At 38.0% G+C, this 26,911-nt stretch overlaps 1 protein-coding gene across 16 annotated transcripts; it reads left to right on the plus strand.

The window, feature by feature from the left end:
• Positions 1–539: 539 nt before the first annotated feature.
• On the plus strand, positions 540–8,046 carry LOC149222764 (cell division cycle 20.2, cofactor of APC complex-like). Of its 16 annotated transcripts, none has more exons than XM_089385614.1 (10): positions 540–704; positions 872–965; positions 1,375–1,486; positions 1,700–1,996; positions 2,458–3,379; positions 3,512–3,672; positions 3,860–3,990; positions 5,897–6,166; positions 6,257–6,841; positions 6,974–8,043. In XM_089385614.1, exons 7-9 carry the CDS (start codon positions 3,961–3,963, stop codon positions 6,641–6,643), a joined length of 687 nt encoding a protein of 228 aa, XP_089241740.1. In that variant the 5' UTR covers positions 540–704; positions 872–965; positions 1,375–1,486; positions 1,700–1,996; positions 2,458–3,379; positions 3,512–3,672; positions 3,860–3,960; the 3' UTR covers positions 6,644–6,841; positions 6,974–8,043. The 16 variants fall into 16 exon arrangements, with proteins under 16 accessions (XP_089241740.1, XP_089241746.1, XP_089241750.1 ...); XM_089385620.1 differs by having other exon boundaries at positions 1,420–1,486; XM_089385624.1 differs by having other exon boundaries at positions 540–965; positions 6,959–8,046.
• The last annotated feature ends 18,865 nt before the right edge of the window (positions 8,047–26,911 follow it).

The following is a 26,911-nucleotide window of genomic DNA, read 5'->3' on the forward strand; positions in this document are numbered from 1 at the left end:
TAATAATAAAAATAATTATAAAATATTATTATCAAAATAAAATTAACTAGTCTAACTAAAATTTAAAAATTAGATTAAGGAGGATTTCATCTTGTAAAATTCTCAAAACTTAAAATTCAGAGGAGGAACACCTAAAAATATAATCGTATAAAAAAAATGATGTAACCCACTCCAAGAGCCATCCATGATCCAAGAGAGAGATTTGGTTAAGGGCGCTTCCCAACAATATCATATTATAACATGATGATGATTATGGTTTTAGGAGCTCGCTTTGTGGAATGAGAGTTAAGAAATTATATTTATATTTATAATTTTCAAATTTGGTTCGGTTCAACTATATTTTCATATAAATTATTAAAGTAAAATATTTATTTTTACGTGTAAGGTGTTTCTCTTTGAAATCAACTTTCTTCTTGTCTTATCTGTCTTGTTATTATCCATCTGATTTCATGTTAGACGATTAAAATATTTACGACCATTAGATTAAAGCTCTCTTTATAACTGAAACTATCCCTATCTTACCTCCTTGAAACCATATAAATAACGACTTCTGTAGGTTTTATGAAACACTGTTCTACGAATCCATGTTCGCTTTCTTGAATCTGCTCATAAATTTCAATCGTCCAGGATCTTGCTTGAATCTCCTGGCCATTGTGCAATCCAATCATCTACGATCTTTCTTGAATCTCCTGGCCATTGTGCAGGTAAATTTCAAATGGCAAGGGCATAAATTTCAAAATGGAGTGTGTAGTCTCGATTGTTTTTAGTTTTCAATGATTTGTTTTTAATGATTTTGGTTTTAACTGCGAGGATGATTTGTTTTTAATGACTTTGGGTTTTAACTGCGAGGAGTTCCGTGATGGAAAACTAGAAATTGCCAGGATTTCTATGACAGAAAATTAGAAATTGCAGAGGTTTCTCAGTTTATGCACGATCTTGGATGAAATCTGTTGGGCACTATGCAGGTAAATTTCAAAATGGAGTGGGTAGTCTCGAAACGACTGTTTTTAGTTCCTGCCCTCCATATACCACAATGCTTCTTTTTAAGAAACCCTAATGTCCAAAGTTGATCTTCCTCCAACCATTTGAAGGGGACTGTACTGCTAGTATGGCATGAATGCCCATGTCGCTGTGTTGAGTAATTATTTCAAGGTACGAGACCTTCCATCAAGTTTATGGCCCCCATAAGCAAGATTCCTCTCTTCTCCTTCAATGGGCCTACCTGTGGCGACGAGATCTTGTGCCTTCTTTGAAGAACCCTAGCTTTTAGAATTCAAATTCCTTTGCACTATTGATTTTTTTTGTTTTGCAAGTTTAAATTTAGGCACATTGATTGTTTGTCATACATTGTGTTTTGTCTGGTTATTTTGCTAGAGTAGGAGTAATGGAATCGTCTTGCAGTTCAATGAATTCCAACAGGCCTTCCACGGGGGAGCGATGTCTCCGTCCTCTGCAGAAACAGGGTGCTTCAATGAATAAACACAACGTATGCAGTATATCCTTGTTTTTATAGATAACTTATATGCTGCAAACATGTCATTCCCTCAATTGTGTTTATTACAGTGAAATGTCGCTAGGGGCAATAGGTTATCAGCCTCTCTGCTCAACCATCAAATTTTTTTTAAGTGGATACCCTTTTTTGGCACGTTCAGTTGGAAGTGTGAATCAGGATTTGGTTTTATTGTTTTTGCCATCACAGAGCAACAAATTTATCTCGGCAAGAGGATCCATCGATTTGGAGGTAGCTAGATTCATGATCACAAAGAAGCAAAAGGACAGTGACGGTACCCATGTCCTCTCCCCTTCCCCCTCCCCTTCTAGAAAAGCATACAAGAAGGAGATGGTAGCCACTTTATTGAAGAATGCCCGTGCTGTAGACAACAATTGCAAAATTCTTTCTTCCAATGGAAAATCATCGACAGTTTCCCAGGATTCACAAGAAAATGTGCTAGCTAATTTCCCTATTTCTAGAAGAGCACGCAGATATATTGCTCAGGTAGGCCTAGATTTCATATTTTTTTACAGTCATTTTCACTAGACATTCCATAATCAAATCTTGAATACCATTGATGTTTACTCGTTATTGAATCAAAGCCCTTGATCCTATTTTCAATTGCAACATTATCCCATATGGAGGAATGTGCTACACATATTTTTTTCTTTTTCATTTGTAACACTGAAATCGCTACCACACCCATTCCAATTTATTAATTTTTTTTTTTTTTTTTTATAACAAAATGATGTTAGAAATCGTTTCAGTACAAGAAAAGTACCCCTTTACAAATAAAGCGATGATAACATTTTTTTTAAACCATTGATATACTCTTCGGACACCACAGAAACTACATAGTATTTGGGGTTTTTGCTATTAGTACACTGGATATGCCTATCTGAGGACCATTGTCCTTTGTCCCTTTTTTTTCACCTAGTAATTTAACTTATCCATGTTGATTGCAGTCTACAGATAGAACCTTGGATGCGTACGATCTTTTGGATGATTATTACTTGAATCTATTAGATTGGAGTTCCACCAATGTTTTGTCCATAGCCTTGAACAACACTATATACTTGTGGCATGCTTCTGATTGCAGATGAAGAAGAGGGTCCCGTTACCAGCGTTAGTTGGGCACTTGATGGGATGCAAATTTCTGTTGGGTTGACTAATTTTGTTGTACAGTTATGGGACTCGTAATCTAATAAAAGGGCAAATAAAACATGTTTATCTCCTCCAAGGTTTTCACATTCTAAGATAATGGCAATCGCTAAATTTGACATGATACAAATTCAATTGTAGCTAAGAGCCTTGAAAGGTCATCATGAATGTGCTAGTGCACTTGCTTGGAATGGTCCTGTTCTCACCACAGGAGGGCTGGATGGGATTATAATCAATCATGATGTTTGCATCCGTGGCCACATTGTTCAAACATACAGAGGACATACCCAGGAGGTTTGTGGATTGAAATGGTCTCCTTCTGGCCAAAAACTTAGAAGTGGGGGAAATGACAATCTACTCTACATTTGGGACAAGAGCATGGCATCCCATAATCCTTCCTCTCAATACTTCCACCAATTAGATGAACATTGTGCGACAGTCAAGGCCTTGGCATGGTGCCCCTTCTAGAACAATCTTATTCTTTTGGCATCTGGTGGAGGGAGTTCAGACGATTCTATAAAGTTTTGGAACACTCAAACAGGTGCTTGCCTGAATACCATGGACACCCATTCCCAAGTATGTTCATTGCTGTGGAATATACATGAGCGTGAGTTATTGAGTTCGCATGGGCCAAATCAGAACCAGTTAACCTTATGGAAATACCCATCCATGGTGAAAATTACTGAACTTATAGGGCATACTGCTAGAGTTCTTCATATGGCACAGGTATTAAAATTCATGCTTTTTATTATTACTTATGCATGCATCCATGTTTTCCCTTTAAATTTGTCCTAATGACCCTTACCATTGATTTACTTCTTCGGAGTCCTGATGGGTACACAGTTGCGTCCGCTGCAGCAGATGAAACACTCAGGTTTTGGCAAGTTTTTGGGGCTACCGATGACTCAAAGAAGACTAAGACTAAAGATGCAAAAGGGGCTTTCAACATGTTTCATACTCACATCCGCTAAGAAGTATCTGTCCAAATTCATGGAATCAGGATGGATGTTCAACTCAAGGTAGTAATTAGATGTTTTATTATCTGCTTGCAAAGCTCTTTTGCAGGCACTCTATAGTTCTGTACTCATAGCATGAATTGTGTATTTTATCTGTTGTGGACCCTGATGGAACAATGTTGCAACAACTTTGTGAGACAATGACCCATTTCTTCAGCTGCGTGATAAGCTTTAAAGTGATTTTGGCAAGTCTTTGGAGCTTCAAAGACGGTTCCAAAAATGATACGTTATGGCTGTTAGCAAGTATCTGATTCACATCTATAAAAAGGCCTCCATGCTTCTACACATGGAATGATGATGAGGGGATGCTCAATGTTGCAGGTAATGCTTGAATTATTTATCTTGTTCATTAGCTGTAAGGAACTTATATCTATATTTTTATCTCCTGTATATTTTATTTCTGTAATATGGTACACTATCCCATCATGCAATTCTTGTCACGTGTGCATTCTGATAGGATATTGATATTAATCAGAGTAACTAATCACATACATAAGTACTACTCTGACTCATGTGGCTACAATTCTAACATTAAAAAATATTGACTGCACTGAACTGACTAAATTCTTAAATAAGCAGACACTAAATTGAGAGCTTCTCATGTCCTGCCAGGACAGGCAATATGGACATCTTTGTGTTGTATACCTGTTGCGAGGTCATGTCCATGGATTTTAAACCTTTGCTCTCATGGAACTGCTGGCCTCATCAATAATCCTTGTCCTGTGTCTCCAAACAAATCTTGAATTTTTGTGGAAATTGTTTCTGCTTCTTGTATCCAGTAATCATCTCTTGCCTCCAGTTACTGGTATCTGTTATTTGGCTGTTTGACTGATGAGCCATTACATTCTGTATTCCTCTGCTCTCATGGAACTGTCTTCCTGATCAATCATGATTGCCCTATGTCGCCAAACACATCTTGAATGTTTGTCGAAATTGTTCACACTCATTGGTTCTATCTGGTCATTATATCTTGCTTTTGATTACTGGCATCTATTATTGGGCTGTTGGAGAGACCAGTCATTCTTATCCTGTATTCCTTTGCATTTCAAATCGGTTCAAGTTCTGGCATTTTTGCTTTGTCCGATAGCCATCCTGTGGCTGTATTTTTGTATGAAACCTTGATGGTTTTTAGAGTTGTTGCGACTCCTCCATCTGGGTTCCCGCTGGATTCTTGCCATATTTTGGCTTGCATAACACAATTTTTTTTCATACTCTACGTTCAGCTAATTAGAATGTTTGCAGGTACCTCATATTTAAACATACCTATCTCTACTATTTCATGGATGTTCTCATTTTTAATTTTTTTTTCCAAAATTTTGTTTTGCAATACCTTTCTTACCAGATAATACAGGTTACCACTACCATGTAAATCAAATTAAGTTGAAATTTCAATCATGGTTTCATTTTTTTATTTTCACTTCCCCAGTAAATTGTGGTAATGAATTCAGTTAACGATGAACGAGAAATAATCAGATGAAACTCTGTCTTTTCCTGTTCTTAAATTACATAATTTAAAGGAAATACTGACAGGTATACTGGTAGCATTCAGTTTGTCAGATTTATTTAGAATTTGCAGATGATTTATAATTTATTATATATGGCTGATTGATACTCAACATTACCATTTACCAGATGTCTAGCAAACAAATTTTCATCCATTTAGTCAACAATTAAAATTGGATCAATGAGATGTAATATGCAAATGAGATCTATGAAGAATCAGTGGGAATAATTAAGATAAAATTCTAGGTTTTCACTGACAGGTATACTGGTAGCATTCAGTTTGTCAGATTTATTCAGAATTTGCAGATGATTTATAATTTATTATATATGGCTAATTGATACTCAACATTACCATTTACCAGATGTCAAGAAAACAAATTTTCATCCATTTAGTCAACAATTAAAATTGGATCAATGAGATGTAATCTGCAAATGAGATCTATGAAAAATCAGTGGGAATAATTAAGATAAAATTTTAGGTTTTCCTATAGCTTCGAATGCTAAATGACACATTGTCTAGTATTTCAATCTAATGTAGCAGAATTGATTAAATGATAGATATTTTGATTTTGCAGGATACTGTTTAATTTGTTATGCATTGTTATACTTAGCACTGCACACGTTGAATTGCTTCTCTTTACACTGGATATGCCTATCTGAGGACCATTGTCCTTTGTCCCTTTTTTTTTCACCTAGTAATTTAACTTATCCATGTTGATTGCAGTCTACAGATAGAACCTTGGATGCGCACGACCTTTTGGATGATTATTACTTGAATCTATTGGATTGGAGTTCCACCAATGTTTTGTCCATAGCCCTGAACAACACTGTATACTTGTGGCATGCTTCTGATAGCTCTATATCTGAGCTTCTGATTGCATATGAAGAAGAGGGTCCTGTTACCAGCGTTAGTTGGGCACTCGATGGGACGCAAATTGCCGTTGGGTTGAATAATTTTGTTGTACAGTTATGGGACTCACAATCTAATAAAAGGGTAAATAAAACCTATTTATCTCTTCCAAGGTTTTCTCATTCTAAGATAATGGAAATCGCTAAATTTGACATGATACAAATTCAATTGCAGCTAAGAGCCTTGAAAGGTCATCATGAACGTGTTGGTGCACTTGCTTGGAATGGTCCTATTCTCACCACAGGAGGGCTGGATGGGATTATAATCAATCATGATGTTCGCATCTATGGCCACATTGTTCAAACATACAGAGGACATACCCAGGAGGTTTGTGGACTGAAATTGTCTCCTTCTGGCCAACAACTTGCAAGTGGGGAAAATGACAATCTACTCTACATTTGGGACAAGAGCATGGCATCCCATAATCCTTCCTCTCAATACTTCCACCAATTAGATGAACATTGTACGGCAGTCAAGGCCTTGGCATGGTGCCCCTTCCAGAAAAATCTTAATCTTTTGGCATCTGGGGGAGGGATTTTAGACGGTTCTATAAAGTTTTGAAACACTCAAACAGGTGCCTGCCTGAATACCGTGGACACCCATTCCCAAGTCTGTTCATTGTTGTGGAATAAACATGAACATGAGTTATTGAGTTCACATGGTCCAAATCAGAACTAGTTAACCTTATGGAAATACCCATCCATGGTGAAAATTACTGAACTTCCAGGGCATACTGTTAGAGTTCTTCATATGGCACAGGTATGAAAATTCATGCTTTTTATGATTACTTATGCATGCATCCATGTTTTCCCTTTAAATTTGTCCTAATGACCCTTACCATTGATTTACTTCTTCGGAGTCCTGATGGGTACACAGTTGCATCCATTGCAGCAGATGAAACACTTAGGTTTTGGCAAGTTTTTGGGGCTACCGATGACTCAAAGAAGACTAAGACTAAAGATGCAAAAGGGGCTTTCAACATGTTTCATACTCACATCCGCTAAGAAGTATCTGTCCAAATTCATGGAATCAAGATGGATGTTCAACTCAAGGTAGTAATTAGATGTTTTATTATCTGCTTGCAAAGCTCTTTTGTAGGCACTCTATAGTTTTGTACTCATAGCATGAATCGCGTATTTTATGTGTTGTGGACCCTGACGGAACAATGCTGCAACAGCTTTGTGAGACAATCACCCATTTCTTCAGTTGCGTGATAAGCTTTAAAGTGATTTTGGCAAGTCTTTGGAGCTTCAAAGATGGTTCCAAAAATGATATGTTATGGTTGTTACCAAGTATCTGATTCACATCTATAAAAAGGCTTCCATGCTTCTACACATGGAATGATGATGAGGGGATGCTCAATGTTGTAGGTAATGCTTGAATTATTTATCTTGTTCATTAGCTGTAAGGAACTTATATCTATTTTTTTATCTCCTGTATATGTTATTTCTGTAATATGGTACACTATCCCATCATGCAATTCTTGTCACGTGTGCATTCTGATAGGATATTGATATTAATCAGAGTAACTAATCACATACATAAGTACTACTCTAACTCATGTGGCTACAATTCTAACATTAAAAAATATTGACTGCACTGAACTGACTAAATTCTTACATAAGCAGACACTAAATTGAGAGCTTCTCATGTCCTGCCAAGGCAGGCAATATGGACATCGTGTGTTGTATACCTATTGCGAGGTCATGTCCATGGATTTTAAACCTTTGCTCTCATGGAACTGCTGGCCTCATCAATAATCCTTGTCCTGTGTCTCCAAACAAATTTTGAATTTTTGTGGAAATTGTTTCTGCTTCTTGTATCCAGTAATCATCTCTTGCCTCCAGTTACTGGTATCTGTTATTTGGCTGTTTGACTGATGAGCCATTACATTCTGTATTCCTCTGCACTCATTGGACTGTCTTCCTGATCAACCATGATCGCCCTATGTCACCAAACACATCTTGAATGTTTGTCGAAATTGTTCACGCTCATTGGTTCTATCTGGTCATTGTATCTTCCTTTTGATTACTGGCATCTATTATTGGGTTGTTGGAGAGACCAGTCATTCTTATCCTGTATTCCTTTGCATTTCAAATCGGTTCAAGTTCTGGAATTTTTGCTTTGTCCGATAGCCATCCTGTGGCTGTATTTTTGTATGAAACCTTGATGGTTTTTAGAGTTGTTGTGACTCCTCCATCTGGGTTCCTGCTGGATTCTTGCCATATTTTGGCTTGCATAACACAAATTTTTTTCATACTCTACATTCAGCTAATTAGAATGTTTGTAGGTACCTCATATTTAAACATACCTATCTCTACTATTTCATGGATGTTCTCATTTTTTAATTTTTTTCCCAAATCTGTTTTGCAATACCTTTCTTACTAGATAATACAGGTTACCACTACCACGTAAATCAAATTAAGTTGAAATTTTAATCATGGTTTCATTTTTTTATTTTCACTTCCCCAGTAAATTGTGGTAATGAATTCAGTTAATGATGAACGAGAAATAATCAGATGAAACTCTGTCTTTGCCTGTTCTTAAATTACGTAATTTAAAGGAAATACTGACAGGTATACTGGTAGCATTCAGTTTGTCAGATTTATTCAGAATTTGCAGATGATTTATAATTTATTATATATGGCTGATTGATACTCAACATTACCATTTACCAGATGTCTAGCAAACACATTTTCATCCATTTAGTCAACAATTAAAATTGGATCAATGAGATGTAATCTGCAAATGAGATCTATGAAGAATCAGTGGGAATAATTAAGATAAAATTCTAGGTTTTCACTGACAGGTATACTGGTAGCATTCAGTTTGTCAGATTTATTCAGAATTTGCAGATGATTTATAATTTATTATATATGGTTGATTGATACTCAACATTACCATTTACCATATTTCTAGCAAACAAATTTTCATCCATTTAGTCAACAATTAAAATTGGATCAATGAGATGTAATCTGCAAATGAGATCTATGAAGAATCAGTGGGAATAATTAAGATAAAATTCTAGGTTTTCCTCTAGCTTCAAAGGCTAAATGACACATTGTCAAGTATTTCAATCTAATGTAGCAGAATTGATTAAATGATAGACATTTTGAGTTTGCAGGATACTGTTTAATTTGTTATGCATTGCTATACTTAGCACTGCACACGTTGAATTGCTTCTCTTTACCACACATGTTATAGAAGATCGTTCAACGTGTCTTTAAGGAACATGGGATCTTGCCAGCATTCTAAGACGTTCGGGGATGGGTTCAACTCTCCGAAGAAGAATCATACAGAGAAGAGCAACATGGTTCCTCAATTGCATTTTTTTAATCTCAAGATTCTAAGGTGCGCTCTTTTGTTATTGTTTCTGTACTCAGCTAGTTGCACTACAATTTTCCAGCACAACTAAATTAATAAGTGTCCAAGGATTCAGATTCCTCCAGCCGGTGCTACATGCATTGACCACAACATTTTTCTCCATTGTTGGTCTTCTTCTTGCAACAGGTGCTGCATCCTCCCAATGGCAGTGCCCCATTTACCTTTGTGCATATGGTAAAAATGATCTCCCAAAAACCCTTTATGGGGTACTCTACTACAGGAGTGGCATTAATGTCCATACTTAATAATTTGCTCTAGATATGATTACAGATCAGAACTTCCTTCTATAGTTGATGGCCCCATCAACTAGATCTTTATCTTTACTTTCCACATGCTTAATCTGGGTCCTGTGGGTTTCAGATCTTGTGGCTTGGCTTTGGCTCTTGCTCAAACTTCTGCTCTAGCTATATTCAGACTCTCAGGCTTTAACTCTGACTTGGTTTTGGGTCTAGCTTCACGGGCTGAATCTGAGAAAGAGCCTCCTACATAGACTTTACAGATATTACAATTTAAGCTTGGCATTGGCAACAAGGATTCAGATTCCTCTAGCCGGTGCTACATGCATTGACCACAACATTTTTCTCCATTGTTGGTCTTCTTCTTGCAGCAGGTGTTGCATCCTCCCAATGGCAGCGCCCCATTTACCTTCATGCATATGGTAAAAATGATCTCCGGGAAACCCTTTATGGGGTACTCTGCTACAGGAGTGGCATTAATGTCCATATTTAATAATTAGTTCCAGGTATGATTATAGATCAGACCTTCCTTCTTTAGTTAATGGCCCCATCAACTGGATCTTTATCTTTACTTTCCACATGCTTAATCTGGGTCCTATGGGTTTCAGGTCTTGTGGCTTGGCTTTGGCTCTTGCTCAAACTTCTGCTCTAGCTATATTCAGACTCTCAAGCTTTAACTCTAACTTGGTTTTGGGTCTAGCTTCACGGGCTGAATTTGAGAAAGAGCCTCCTACATAGTTCTCTAAATTTCTTTTAACAAACCCTTCCAAACATATATGAGTCTTATTCACAGCTGATTATTTTGTCTTTTGGATATTTATATGACTTCTTCTTAGATAAAGTGCAAATCAAGCTAAACAAATGTTTAGATAGAGTGCAAATCAAACTAAACAAATGTTCAAATAATTTTGTTCTAAATTGTCTTTTTCAGCATTCAACTGAGATGCTTCTGCCTCTACCTCTGCCTTCTTTTGAAGATCTTTCTGCAAAACTATCAATTATTCCATATCTTGTGTTTTTTATTCTTGTTCTAGCAACCTCCACTGGGTGTTAGAATTTTACCTTTGTTACTCTAAACGTGTTCATCCTTCAACAACACAACAATACACTGCAATATCCCATAAACAAGGAAGCATACCCAACAACAACCTTGCACTGTGTGCAGATGGGTTAAAGGTGTAGTGAAAATCAGAATCAACATGGTGCAAAAGTGATGGTGGAGTTTACATTTCTGAAGGTATTTCTCCTCGAGCATTATTTCATCTCAGTAGATCCATGGAACTACATATTCAAATAAAAACTTCAGTTCATAAGTATTTTGTACATCCTTCAGCAACACAACAATACACTGCAATATCCCATAAACAAAGAAGCATACCCAACAACAACCTTGCACTGTGTGCAGATGGGTTAAAGGTGTAGTGAAAATCAGAATCAACATGGTGCAAAAGTGATGGTGGAGTTTACATTTCTGAAGGTATTTCTCCTTGAGCATTATTTCATCTCAGCAGATCCGTGGAACTACATATTCAAATAAAAACTTTAGTTCATAAGTATTTTGTACAAATTCATACTCCTGTGCATATAAATTATCGATTAAATTCGTAGAATTACCATTCCATGATAATAAAAAAATTGTAATCTCGTAATCTTGTTCTTATTTACAAGTTTCTTTGTTTGCCTTTAGGATAGTAGGCAATTCTTATAATTAATAATTTGCAGTATTCACATCACACAAAAAATTGTAATCTCGTAATCTTGTTCTTATTTACAAGTTTCTTTGTTTGCCTTTAGGATAGTAGGCAATTCTTATAATTAATAATTTGCAGTGTTCACATCACACAACTGTACACTTTTCTCCTCTTGCTTTGCTTTTTCTGCCAAATGTTTGCACATATCAATGGAATACAATCTGTTCTATTTTCACAGGCCACGTAACTTGCTCTGATAACAAAATAATCTGTCTGGGTACTCCTGCCAAACAGATTTCATAACCAGGGAACATTGCTGCTAGAATATGGTTTGGAGAAGCAAGGAAACCAAGCTACTAAATGGTTTTAATATGATGCTCTGTTAAATCTAAGTGCAGATCAAAACACCAGTTTCATCATTAAATACAGGTCTATGAAGGTATGATGCTCTGTTAAATCTAAGAGCAGATCAAAACACCAGTTTCATCCATTAAATACAGGTCTATGAAGGTGCCCAAAAACATAACTAAATTTGTGCCTAAATGCATGATTATTCTTCTCTGCTATGCTACATCAATGAGAAAAATCAAACAGTAAAAGGAGATTAAATGATACAACGCCGTTTCTCTACAGACAATAATAGTTCTTTATTACAATTTAAGCCTGGCATTGGCAACATCCTCCAGCAAGTGCTGCGTCCATTGACAACAACATTTTTCTCCATCATTGGTCTGCTTCTTGCAACAGGTGTTGCATCCTCCCAAATGTTAGCACTTCATTTACCTTCATGCATATGGTAAAAATGATCTCCGGGAAACCCTTTATGGGATACTTTGCGACAGGAGTGGCATTAATGTCCATATTTAATAATTAGTTCCAAGTATGATTACAGATCAGACCTTCCTTCTTTAGTTGACGGCCCCATCAACTAGATCTTTATATTTACTTTCCACATGCTTAATTGAGCCAATAGTTCTTTTTTACTAGAGACAAGTTCTCAAAGAAGTTCAACAAATTTTCTCCCATACATTGCTTTTAGAAAAATTGTTTTACAATACTGCAGATTTGATAGACTTCAAATACAGCTCCCCTCTATAGAAAATTCAACCAAACCCTTGCAATGTTTGCAAAGCTCATGGTTGTATGCAAAGTACAATTTGGGCTAGATAAAACAAAAGCAACAATTTCCAAGCCATTACCGAGCAAACAAGCATTACTAGGAAGTTGTGAAGTTGTATCTGCAGGAAGAAAATTGAGGAATTTGGCCTAGATAAAACAAAAGCAACAATTTCCAAGCCATTACGGAGCAAACAAGCATTACTAGGAAGTTGTGAAGTTGTATATATAGGAAGAAAATTGAGGAGACTTGGAAAAACAGTTGCTATCTATTGAATGTAGTAAGGCTAGAGACCTTGAGTTACGACAACCTGCTTTAGATTTGGGAATTGCTTCCATAGAAAATGAATGGACAAAATTTGTGCTGGAAAACTCAAATGCCAATTTGTAGAGTGATCAGGTTCCAATTCTTTTATGTAAAAATGGGGGCATTTTCAAAGTGTCTCCTTTGTAACCGTTTCACATAATTAAGATGGAAAACAAGTTTTGTGGATTTCAAAATTTGATCAAATTTTAATTATGTGCATTTTCAGAGTGTCTCTCTTGTAACGGTTTCATGCAATAAAGATGGAAAACAAGTTTTGTGAATTTCAAAATTTGATCAAATTTTAATTATGTGAATGTTTTGTAAAAAGCTTTGATCAATAAAGGATATTTATTTGGTTAATCTCCTTACCTCTTAAATTGAACCTTTCTTCATTTAAGAGATATGCCACTAGCAATGGACACTTTCAAGGATTTAATAGCTCACATGAAACTGTTGCTTATGATTTAAGACAGATGAATAGTATTTTGTTTACTAATTTTATCTTCAATGATTTTTTTTTTGTCACGATGCTTCTCAAATTTAACTTAATAGAATATGATTGTCAAATTTCAGGTGCTAAATGAATTTTCATTTCAGAGATAGAGATATGCCACTGGCAATGGACACTTTCAAGGTTTTAATAGCTCACATGAAACTGTTGCTTATGATTTAAGACAGATAAATAGCATTTTGTTTACTAATTTTTATGTCATGATGCTTCTCGAATTATGCCTTAGGGCGTTCCTTTGCAACATTTGGTGCAATTGCTAGTTTAACTAAATTGAAGTGATTTTTCTTCATTTAATTTTTTATTATTAAATTATATATTTAATTTATATTAATATTTTGTATTATATAAAAATATATTAATACTCAACCGAAAAAATTCATAACCATGATTTTAATAATAATATCATTCACATGGATAATAAAAAAGAAATTTGCACTAGCATGCATCTTACCCAAAAATAATTTTTTGACTCTTTATTGGTTATCTACATTATAAATTTAGTCTTCATTTTATAGTGGTTTGTAGTCTTCTTCTATCCTTTTTACAGGGGTTGGTTTTGTATTATTTAGAGTAGTTTAATTATTTTATAATTTATTTTTTTCTTAAATTTTGATGATATAATTTTTAAAAAGATTTTTGATTATTTAAAATGTGAAAAAGATTTTAAAATAATATTTATAATTTATATTTGTACTTTTAATTTCTAACTAATTGAAACAAAAATTTAATAAAAAAATATTTAAAAAATTTAAAATATAGAAGTGTTAGAATATCAATTTTCTTTTTCTTCACAAACCATGAACTGTATATATAAGAAAGTTGTGGGTAGCTCCATTGTTGACCATTGTTGTCCCACCGATGTCTAACAGTTCTATCCAAAAAACTGCAATTAGGTTCTTTCCTTACCCATATTTTTCTTTCTTCTTGTGGGAAGATACTACTCCCAGTTCCTGTAACATCCCTACTTTTTTTGCTTCTTGTTGCTCTAAAGCAACCATCTTTTACTTAATGTGGAAATTCCTTGGCAAGTTATCTTCTCCATAGAACGAACATGATACATGCCTCTCCTCTTTGGTTGCACCTATCGATTTTCCTTGGAATCCTTCCTCTTTTCCTAGTCCTTCTTCTCCTTTATTTTATCACTCTGAACTTCTTCCTTTCTCCATAGATCGAACATGATACGGGCCTCTTCTCTTTGCTTGCACCTACCAATTTTTCTTGGAATCCTTCCCCTTTTCCTAGTCCTTCTTCTTTCTTTTATCACTATGCACTTCTACCTTATCCTTCCCATCTGTATTGTAGTCTAGGAGCTTCTTTGTTATGGTGCTAGCTTCTGCAGGAGTTTGGACACCTTGCTTCATGACTTCCTTCTTTTCCCATGGCTGGAGATTATTGATAAAGTTATACATTTTGTCTTTATCATGCATGTCTTTGATTTCCAACATAAAACCTAAGAATTTCTTGATGCAGGTTTGGATCTTCTCAGTATGTTTCAACTCTCTCATACAATCCCTTGCCACCCACTCTTGATTCCCTACTCCAAACTACACATACAAAATTACTTTTAGCTTTGTCCAAGTCAAAATCTATTTCGTGATGTGACTCACTGATAAATATTAAACTCGACTCCACTAAAGATTCTTTACTTCTGTGAGATACATGGTTGTTGCATTGATCTTCATGATCTCTTCAAAACACCCTTTCATTTGTTCTAGCATTTGTTCCACATATCAACATAAATTACCAAGCACTTTAGCACTTCTAATCCCATCATACATATCTAGTTCTTTCAACTTCACCCTTATAGATGAATTGGTTGAACTCTTCCCTATGGCCCACTTCAATATTGCTATAATGTCTACTTAATCCTTTGTGAATACCACAAGTGAGCTCACCTGATCTTCCAAGTCTTTCATCTTATCCTCACGATCTTAGACCTATCTTATTGCATAATCAATTGAATAGGAACTTGCTTCAAGAGTTCCTCTAATCTCATGGATCTCTGCTCCAAGCTCTTCAATTACCTTTCCATGGCATTTGATAGTGTCTACCATCCTTTCCAAGCTTCTTTCAACATCTTGGACTCTCTCTGACAGTGCCACTTCATCCTGGTCTATTGGATTAGACCTATAGTTCATCATCGTAACTTGCTTCCTTAAGACTTTGGTTTAACCTTGTTAAGGCTCACTTCAATTGCCCCCCAATGTAACCTATATCAAGAACCAATAGCCAAAAACCCCTTGCTCACCTGGCAATCAATAACAGATTCCCCTTCCCGCAATAACCTGTGAGATAGAAACAAAACTATCTTTGCAATATTCTCTCGGCTTTGCTTCTTCTCTTGAGGTAGCTGCGATCTCCTTCACATTTGCAGATCCTTTAATGAATCTCTTGTTGTGCTTATTTCATACCACCTTCATGTGGTAAATAACTGCATTATCTCTTCTTGTGGTAGCTTTGATACTACGTCTATGTGGTGAAGAGTTATACTCTCTCTTCTTGTTTGTGTAGCTCTAATACCACCTTTCACTACCCTAGGGGCTCGTATGGTTACAAAGCACTTTAATGGGTGTACTTCAACTCCTTGAATGTGTGGCACCGATGTGTTTTACAACTATCTAGTGTAATGCAAAGTTACTCCACCCAAACTACATCTCATAATAAACTTTCTCATGATGAGCTTACTTATGTAGTCTCTATATTATCAATTACTATGTGAAATATCACCATTCAATATAGTAAAAGTGCATTGTCACTTCTGCTTCAATTAACTTCCCTTCATTAATCATTAGCGAGAAAAATGCAAGGACATCACATCATCATCTATCATCTTCAATACAAGTTCCATATGCACCATTTTATATGAAACATACCTTCGACATTCTACTTTTATTAGATCACACGTTTTACATCAAAACTCGACACAAAGTATAATACCAAAATTCCAGAAGAAATCCAAGGAAAATTTAGTTCACTTGATTCTACCCTACGCGGGTCACCCTTCCATCCGAATCGACACCTTTTGGTTTTGTCTTCTTCCTTTGCTTTGGGATGCATGACCACAACCCCACTTAGCTACTTTTCCTTCCCTTTGATTTCATCCTATACGTCACACTTTGCTTGCAATTTGTGTCTTCGTTGTTTCTCCCCTTGTGGGCTTTACTTCTATTTATATGTCACTCAGCTAATACTTATGAATCGTCATGCAACCCTTTACTTGTGATAGAGTTAGTTCCATTGTTTGTAACATACTTCGGTTGTGGTGTCGGTTTCCTTTCGACCCTACCATTCTAGTTTGGGGTCGGGTCGCTGCTCCACCATGACTTCGGGTCACGTTGATCTCACGTCATCCCACTCATCCTTCCTTGCTTGTCCACTGCTCGGTCCTTCGCAGTTGTGGTACCTCCGGCGAACACAAACACTCAGTGATTTTCCACTCAGTGGACACGTAACTTTATTTACATGTCTTGGTCGTGCCATGCCCATGTGGCGCTTGTGCCACCAAACCTGTAACGCCCTACGGCTCTGCCCGGGCGCGCGCTCCTCCAACTCGTGAAAACAGCTAAGTATGGGTGCGAGCGATCCATGAAACGCGACGAACATATGTGAAATATGCGCGTAGTAATGGGGGAGCTCGCCTACTTATAAGGCAGCTTGCCTTATGTTTAAAGCCGACCATGAAAGCGAGTCAAGCCGACGGTTGATGGAGCGAATGGTGGCGAGTTATTACACTTTGTAGCGTCGGCCAGGAGGAGATACACACAGCTTGGAGGCGTATAAGTTCAGGCGACCTGCGGTTCATTTGGACATCGGTCAATCGATCAACAAGCTCTTCGCTCTCATCGCACTAAGGAGTAGTGCGCACTTGGACAGGCGCAGCTAGCCGCAGCGGATGAGCCCGCCGAGCCGGGCGAAGGACGAGTTGGTGTTTTCGGTGGTGCGCACAGCGCCCGCATTTGGTATCGCACTTAGACCGGGTTGTGGCCAGGTAGGGTCGTGCACAGTGTGCCCGCCCACCCAACGCCGAGTTGGTGTGGTGATTGTCTCGGGTGTGTTGGCGGTGGGCTCGTGCACGGGCACACCCGCCCGTCCAAACGACACGGCTGTATATTATATTGGTTCGCACTTAGTTTTGGGTTGAGGCGGAGGTGAGGTCGTGCACAGGGTGCGGCCGCCGACCCAACGCCAGGTTCGTGCGGTTGTATGTTGTATTGACTCGTTGTGTGTTGGCGGTGGGCTCGTGCATGGTGCGCCCGCCTGCCCGACGACACAAGAGTTGGGTATCATATGTTGTAACTTGGTTTCGGTGGAGATTTGGCAAGACCACCGTGCAGTCGTGCACGGGCGGGCGCCCTCCCGACTTTGTAAATATTACAAATATAATAAAAGAAGATTATTATTATGTCGTCGTGTTGATTATTATTGTTGTGTTGAATTATTATTGTGTACTCTGCACGTTAATAATATAATTGTTATGAATTGTTAAGGCGTAGTCCGCAAAGTCTATTAACGATGGAACATCTTAATAACTTAGGCGGTGCCGCACCCGCCCAATTAAACAAAAAAAGAATTGGGGGCGTGACAGGTGGTATCAGAGCAAAGGTTGCTCGTGACAAAGATGATATGATGAAGCCTGATAGAGCAGGGTTGCTCATGACAGGTGAAGCTGATAAGATTATGGAGAAATCATGGATGAACCGTCTAGGTTTCGTGGACTTGATGGTTCATGGCAAGACCATTCAAGCTCTGGTGGACACGGGTGCCACACATAACTTTATGACGACACGGTTAGCAAAAGAGGCTGGGCTGACAATCACCCCATCGAATATGGAGGTCAAGGCAGTGAACTCTAGAGCTAAGGTGGCGGGTTTGGTACACGATGTACCTGTGCAGATAAAAGACTGGAAAGGTCAGTTGGACTTCACGGTGATGGAGATGAATGACTTTGATATGATACTCGGACAGGATTTCTTGAAAGGCAACAAGGCTATTGTTGTCCCTTTCTGTGATGAGGTGGTGCTGGTTGGACAGTCACAAACTTGGACTTTGCCCACTCATGGGCAAAGGAAGGAAGTCAAGGTGCAGCATGTTTCGGCACTGAGTTTGGAGAAGGCTATGAAGGACTCAAATATGGAGACATATGCGGTGATGTTCAAGGATGTTGAAGGTGATGGAGTAGGGACGCCTGTTCCAGCTGAAATATCTGAGGTGCTTACCAAGTATGCGGATTTGATGCCTGATGAGCTTCCAAAGAAACTTCCACCAAGGCGTGCAGTGGACCATAGCATTGAGCTTGAGCCAGGGAAGCAGCCCCCAGCCAAAGCACCTTATCGATTGTCAGGGCCTGAATTGGAGGAATTGAAACGCCAGTTAAAGGAGTTAACTGAGGCAGGTTTCATTAGACCTTCAAGGTCCCCTTATGGAGCTCTGGTATTGTTCCAGCGGAAGAAGGATTCGAATGAGTTAAGGATGTGTTGTGATTACCGTGCATTAAACAAGCAGACGGTAAGGAACATGTATCCTTTGCCATTAGCTGCTGATTGCTTTGACAAGCTTGCGAAAGCCCGAGTGTTTTCCAAGCTGGACTTGAGACATGGATATTATCAGGTGCGGATAGCTGAAGGAGACGAGAAGAAGACCGCTATAGTAAGAAGGTATGGTAGCTTTGAGTTCCTTGTTATGCCATTCGGTTTGTGCAATGCTCCTACTATGTTTTGCACCTTGATGAATGATGTCCTACGACCATACTTGGATTCGTTCGTACTGGTATACTTGGACGATATAGTGGTGTTCAGTGACAACATGGAGGATCATAAGAAACACTTAGCTATGGTATTCGAGGCACTGAGGACAAATCAGTTGTTCTTGAAGAAGTCTAAGTGTGTGTTCGCTCAGACCGAGATTCCGTTCCTTGGGCATATTGTTGGTCAAGGGTACATACGGATGGAGCCAAGCAGAGTGAAGGCGATTGAGGACTGGGTTGAACCAAAGAATGTCCATGAGATGAGAGTGTTTTTGGGCATGACCAACTACCAACGGAAGTTCATAGAGGGGTACTCCAAGGTGACATCGGCACTGACAGACTTATTAAAGAAAGACAAGAGGTGGAGTTGGACGAGCAAATGTCAAGAGGTATTTGACGACTTGAAAAAGAAGATGGTTACGACACCGGTACTGAAGTTGCCTGATTCGAGAGACCGTTTCAGGTACACACTGATGCTTCAGATTTTGCCATAGGAGGGGTTCTTATGCAGGATGGGCATCCGGTGGCATATGAGAGTCGGAAGTTGCAGGATAGAGAACAAAGGTATCCGGTTCATGAGAAGGAGATGACTGCCATCATCCATTGTCTTCATGTGTGGAGACATTACCTGATTGGGAAGCCGTTTGTTGTCAAGACTGACAACGTTGCAGCAAGTTATTTTGCATCACAACCGAAGCTTTCTGCGAAGCAAGCTCGTTGGCAGGACTTCTTGGCAGAATTCGACATGACTATCGAGTATAGACCGGGTAGACACAATGCGGTAGCAGATGCCCTTAGCAGGAAAGGACAACTTGCAGCATTGGAGGAGGAAGAAGACTGGGCAACAAGGAGTAGGAGTCGAGTTCAGATGTCAGAAGAGATGCAGAATAAGATCAAGGAAAGTGTTGAAACCGACACTTTGGCACAGAATATAGTGAAGCAGATAAAGGAAGGGAAGACACGAAAGTTCTTTCTACGAGACGGGTTCTTATTCTTTGGGAACCGACTCTATGTTCCAAAGTCATCTGGACTCAGGAGACACCTCTTAAAGGAGTGCCACGACTCTCCGTGGGCTGGTCACCCAGGGCAGCGTCATTCTTTGGCCTTGTTGGAGAGAGGATTCTTTTGGGAGAAGATGAGAGAGGATGTGGAGGAGTATGTGCATACGTGCATCATTTGTCAGCAGGACAAATCAGAGACTCAGAGACAGGGAGGGATGTTGCAGCCTTTACCGATTCCAGAGAGACCGTGGATGAGTGTCTCGATGGACTTCATCACTCAGCTACCACAGGTTCAGGGGTATAATGGGATTATGGTCATGGTTGACCGTTTTTCCAAGTATGTTGTCTTTGTTCCTACAAAGATACCTTGTGGAGCCGAGCGGACAACAGAGTTGTTCTTTAAGAACATAGTGAAGTATTGGGGAATGCCATTGAGTATTGTGTCGGATAGAGATCCGCGATTTACAAGGAGATTTTGGACCACATTGTTCAAGTTGGTCGGGACAGAGTTGTTGATGAGTTCGAGTTACCATCCGCAGACAGATGGGCAGACCGACAGGATCAACGCATTGCTGGAGGACTACTTGCGACATTATGTGACGGCTGATCAAAAGAATTGGCCCGAACTCTTGGATATTGCTCAGTTTAGCTACAATATTCAAAAGAGTTCTGCGACGGGGTATAGTCCATTTGAGTTGGTGAATGGGCAGATGCCGGTTGCACCACATACCGTAGTGATGAGAGGCTTCTTGAGAAGTCCTCATGCGAAGAGGTTCATGAAGGCTTGGGAGGAGACCTTGGAGTTAGCACGGTTATGCTTGCACGAAGCTGCAAGGAGGATGAAGAAGTATGCTGATCGTGGAAGACGGGAAGCACACTTCGATGTAGGGGATATGGTGTTTCTCAGGATTACCGGAGAGCAGTTTCAGCCAGCCAAGGGGACGACGAGCAAACTGACACGGAAGTATGAGGGACCATTCCGAGTGAAGAAGAGAGTGGGGGAAGCTGCTTACGAGCTGGAGCTTCCACGCCATATGAACATGAAACACCCAGTTTTTCATGTGAGTCAGTTGAAGAGATGTCGAATTGATTCAGAACATCCAGAGAGAGTCGAACCGACGAGAGGACCAGCCGGGTTGTGGACAGACCAGGACTAGAGTTGGAGAAGATTGTGAGTCTCAGAACTACGGGTGTTGGTTGCCACCGACGACGGGAATTCCTTTGCAGATGGAAGGATGCACCAGAGGAAGAGAGCTGGGAAACGGAAGATTCACTTTGGAGATGGAAGGACAAGATCGCAAAGTATGACAGGAAGTTGAAGAGGAGAACAGGAATTGTCGGGACGACAATGACTTCTGGTGGGGGAGGATGTAACGCCCTGCGGCTCTGCCCGGGCGCGCGCTCCTCCAACTCGTGAAAACAGCTAAGTATGGGTGCGAGCGATCCATGAAACGCGACGAACATATGTGAAATATGCGCGTAGTAATGGGGGAGCTCGCCTACTTATAAGGCAACTTGCCTTATGTTTAAAGCCGACCATGAAAGCGAGTCAAGCCGACGGTTGATGGAGCGAATGGTGGCGAGTTATTACACTTTGTAGCGTCGGCCAGGAGGAGATACGCACAGCTTGGAGGCGTATAAGTTCAGGCGACCTGCGGTTCATTTGGACATCGGTCAATCGATCAACAAGCTCTTCGCTCTCATCGCACTAAGGAGTAGTGCGCACTTGGACAGGCGCAGCTAGCCGCAGCGGATGAGCCCGCCGAGCCGGGCGAAGGACGGGCGAAGGACGAGTTGGTGTTTTCGGTGGTGCGCACAGCGCCCACATTTGGTATCGCACTTAGACCGGGTTGTGGCCGGGTAGGGTCGTGCACGGTGTGCCCGCCCGCCCAACGCCGAGTTGGTGTGGTGATTGTCTCGGGTGTGTTGGCGGTGGGCTCGTGCACGGGCACGCCCGCCCGTCCAAACGACACGGCTGTATATTATATCGGTTCGCACTTAGTTTTGGGTTGAGGCGGAGGCGAGGTCGTGCACGGGGTGCGCCCGCCCGCCCAACGCCGAGTTCGTGCGGTTGTATGTTGTATTGACTCGTTGTGTGTTGGCGGTGGGCTCGTGCACGGTGCGCCCGCCTGCCCGACGACACAAGAGTTGGGTATCATATGTTGTAACTTGGTTTCGGTGGAGATTTGGCAAGACCGTCGTGCGGTCGTGCACGGGCGGGCGCCCTCCCGACTTTGTAAATATTACAAATATAATAAAAGAAGATTATTATTATGTTGTCGTGTTGATTATTATTGTTGTGTTGAATTATTATTGTGTACTCTGCACGTTAATAATATAATTGTTATGAATTGTTAAGACGTAGTCCACAAAGTCTATTAACAATAGAACATCTTAATAACTTAGGCGGTGCCGCACCCGCCCAATTAAACAAAAAAAAATTGGGGGCGTGACAAAACCTAATGTAATGTAAGAAACCCTGACTTTTCTCCACCCATGTTGACGCACCCTTTCTCGAGCTCCACTTTCGTCGCATTTCTTGGATGTCACCCACAATATAATTCAATTAAAGGTGCACCCAATTCTAAGACCTAGCAGTAGACATTCCAATAACCTCTGTGCATCGCGCGAGAACATTTATAAATCTTTTATGGGGTACTTCTACACTACTGTGAAAATACCCTAAATTTTATACAACACGTCCAATAAATTATGATATTTTTTTTGGCCAAGATGATTATGCTATTTTTGAAACGCTTACAAAATGAATTCTTGCGCATAATATTAATGGAATTTCCTTGTAACATAAACTGACCGAATTTAGAAGTTGTGAATACCAAACCAATGGATAGATCCAGTTCAAGACTACTAAGAACAACATTAATTTATATACTTCCCACGGACGGGACTTATGATAACGACAGCGGCAGGTATTTATTGTCGCTGGGCATGTCACAGGATACCATGTGGGCTTCCCACAGTGCACCGTTCCATGCTCCATGCACATGCGTTTATTTCTATCTCTATCTATACCTATACCTATGATCTGCTACCAAAAAGCTTACAATCATGAACTCTCTTCAGATATAGGGGCCTGCAACTCCGCGGGCCAGAAGAAACCACGTCTTCTGAGACCACTGCTGTGAGTTTTCCGTTCCTACCATAGCTCATAAAATGCATCACCATCCACCGCTTCAAACATTTATTCATTAAATTCAGAATATGTCTTTACAGATCCAAATATAAAGAGGCGAATCAGACAAGGCTAGCTAATACTCACAGTATGGTTTACGTGTGCAGTGGGAATAACGTGATTATCACACAACTCAAATTCGTCTGCCCGCCCCTTCATGTTAGAGAAACCAAACCTTATGCTCATCTGTAACTTGTTGGTTACGTACTCCAACAACTACCATTCCAAATTTTGTTCCATCAATCTCCTGTGAATAGAGAGCTATATGCAACAATATGAACAAAATAATGTTAATGTTAAGATAAAGGTATATTTTTAGAGAGTTGACTTAAGAAATTTCAAGACAGGAGCAACTTTGTTCTCATCCTTCAAATTTTGTTCATCAAATTTCACAATATTTCTTAAACCTGCAATGAAATTAAATTCGATGACTATACCTTGGTTGCTATGAATGTGATGAAGGCAAATGTGAGTGAGGACTTGAAAGATTGTATTTTTAATCCTTGCCCCACCTCTTGGGCAGTATTCCATGGTAACTTCTTAGTGAAGCACTGGTCAAGGGAAAGGATAGAACTTCTTAGTGAAGCACTGGTCAAGGGAAAGGATAGAGTTTGATGGCAAAATTACTCGTTACTGGTTAATTTGTTCGTCAAATATAATAAAATATCTTTTTTCCTCAACATCGGTTAAAATGGTCATAGAAGCACTCAAATTCATAGGTATTTCATATTTGAAATTCCTACTCACATAAACAACCGAATACTTAATTTGTTACTTACATATCTAATTTGTTAGTTACATTTATTTACGTGCAATTACTCGTTACTGGTTAATTTGTTCGTCAAATATAATAAAAAATCTTTTTTCCTCAACATCGGTTAAAATGGTCATAGGTATTTCATATTTGAAATTCCTACTCACATAAACAACCGAATACTTAATTTGTTACTTACATATTTAATTTGTTAGTTACATTTATTTAGTTGCATTTTTCATAGTTACTATCAAGATTTTATCAAAATTTCCCAAACAAATAATAAATGCATATGTTTTTGAGGTAAATCTATACCCTGAGAAAGCCCCCACTTCTCTATTTCCTACCCTAAAATCCTGAGCTAGATTGAGATTAAAAAAATAGTATCATGTACTTGTAAGGTCCCTTTTCTTTATTCTTCCTCAAACCTATTTCCTACTCTAAAAGTCTGAGCTAGTTTGAGATAAAAAATAGTATACTGTACTTTATAGAAGTAAGATCCCTTTTCTTTATTCACTGCAAAGAGTTAGAAGGTATCTTTACAGATACTTATCTTTTTCTTCTTTTACACTGAGCAAGGCCTTTTTTATTATGGGAGAGATGTTACATGTTTTTATTATGGGAGAAATGTTGTCATGTAACTTCACATTTAAAAATAGTAAAATAATACTTAAATTAACAAATTAGAAACAACAATAACAAAAGAAATTAATGTTGTCCATAATTAGAATACTTGAAATTGCACTTAAATTTTATATAACTTTATATAGAGATATTAAGTAACCAAAAGTTAAAAAAAAGTAATTTACTTTTTACCATGAAAAAAAATGTAATTTCTTCACTACTTAATATGAAGATGTGTAAAAAAACATTAATTTAGTTTTTAGTTGGAGGAAGTTATTCACTACTTAATTCGTTATTTATTTACACATGATATTTAAAACAAAAATATACTAATAACAAAAAAATATTTTACTATCAAGTATAAATAAAATATTTCGATGTCCATATTGAATAATAAATTTTTATATCTATTTTTATAGAGAAAAATAATGTAATTTAAATTACAAAATTTCTTATATTTTCATTTTCCATAGCTAAGGAGATGTTTGATATATAAGATTCTAATAACATCAACAACAAAGAAAAAATTAATGTGGGTTATAAATAAAATATTCCAATACCCAAGTTAAATAAAATATTTTAACATGAAACATATATAGGGAGAGAAAGATTAAGAGAACACTTATTCCATTAATAACTACTTTCTAATTCAATGTAAGAGGGGGATTTCTAATTCTTTCAATTTGATATGTAATATTTTTGAAAATATTAATAATAAAAATAATTAAATGTATGCATGCCCCGGAAAAATATGAGGGGATTAATGTAAATAAAGTGAATTATAAATAAAATGTTTCAATGTCAACTACATATATGTTACACCATCCTAGATCTATCTTATCCCCTCATTTACCAAGTCCCTAGAGGGATCAAATTTCTTTTCACCTTAAAAGAGGTTTGTATGTCAACATATTTCATCTATGTAAACCCTTGGTAGATCCATAGATCCATAGTCTGACAAGACTGCATTTTTCCCCTTAAAGTAATGAAAATTCCAGCCATATTTTGAGAAAATTGATTTTCGTAAATCTAAATTATAGCTATTAAACTTCGAAATTTTAAGTGGTTTAGAAGTTTTTGATGGCGCTGAATCCATTTCCATAATCAAAAACATGATTCAAACACTGCTTCTACAAATTTTTTTGAATTTTTTTCACCGAAACCATTTTTAGCTATCCAAACAATTTCTCTACCTTCATAATAATTTTATATTATTCTTTTTAATTTTAAAATATTTAAAAAACCTCATAAAAATGAAACTAAATCGACTCATATTTATATTAAATTTACAATATATTCTATAATGTAGAATCAAATTACTAAGTTATTTCATATTAAATTTGCAAAATATTTTAGAATCTAGAATCAAACTCATAAAAATGAACTAAATCAACTCATATTTATATTAAATTTACAATATATTCTATAATGTAGAATCAAATTACTAAGTTATTTGATATTAAATTTACAAAATATTTTAGAATCTAGAATCAAATTACTCAGTTATTTCAATTTATTGCAACCATTGCTCTAAAAAGCAAGTTTGACCGAGGGCAATATTCATGATCTACTAGGTCTGTTTTAGCTGGAATTTGAGATTTCATTGAAAAATGGAAACAAACAAACAAATTTTGATTTGGATGATATTTCATTAACGCCTAGTCTAATAAGGTGGAGGAGTTGGAGGAGTTGCCTCGAAGATTATAGAAATTTCAATTATATTTAGAGAAAATTCAAGAAGGATTTTTGTAAATCCAAGTTATAATTGTTAAATTTCAGAATTTTAACTATTCTAGACTTTTTTGATGTGCTGAATCTATTTCCGCCATCAAAATTCAAACACTGCCTTTACAAAAAAATTTAATTTTTTGTCCAAATTCAAGTCACTCTTGGCAGTTCAGACAATTCCTCCGCCTTATTAGACGAGTCCTTTCATTAAAGGGATAGAGAGGTCGGTGCATCGTGCACTCATGAAAATTAAAAGAAATTAAACACGGCCAACGTACATCGAGCATTGTGCCGGCCAAGATATAACACAACTTACGAGTCCTGCGGAAATGGCTCCCGTCATAATAACATTACTCAAAGTCTACATCGATGAATCTTCACACACATTAGTCCCTTACTTCTTGTCCTGTCTCATCAGAGCCATAATAACCAGCAAGGTGATGTGCCCATCCAATATAGTTAAACTTTTGTGAAACCGTCAAGATCCTTGGCTGAAATGGTGAATACTGTCAAGATTTTGCGTCGAAATTGTGAATACTGT

This window comes from Pinus tabuliformis, chromosome Q, assembly GCF_031772625.1.
Source record: "Pinus tabuliformis cultivar Carrire ecotype Pingquan chromosome Q, CPIR1, whole genome shotgun sequence".
NCBI lineage: Eukaryota > Viridiplantae > Streptophyta > Pinopsida > Pinales > Pinaceae > Pinus > Pinus tabuliformis.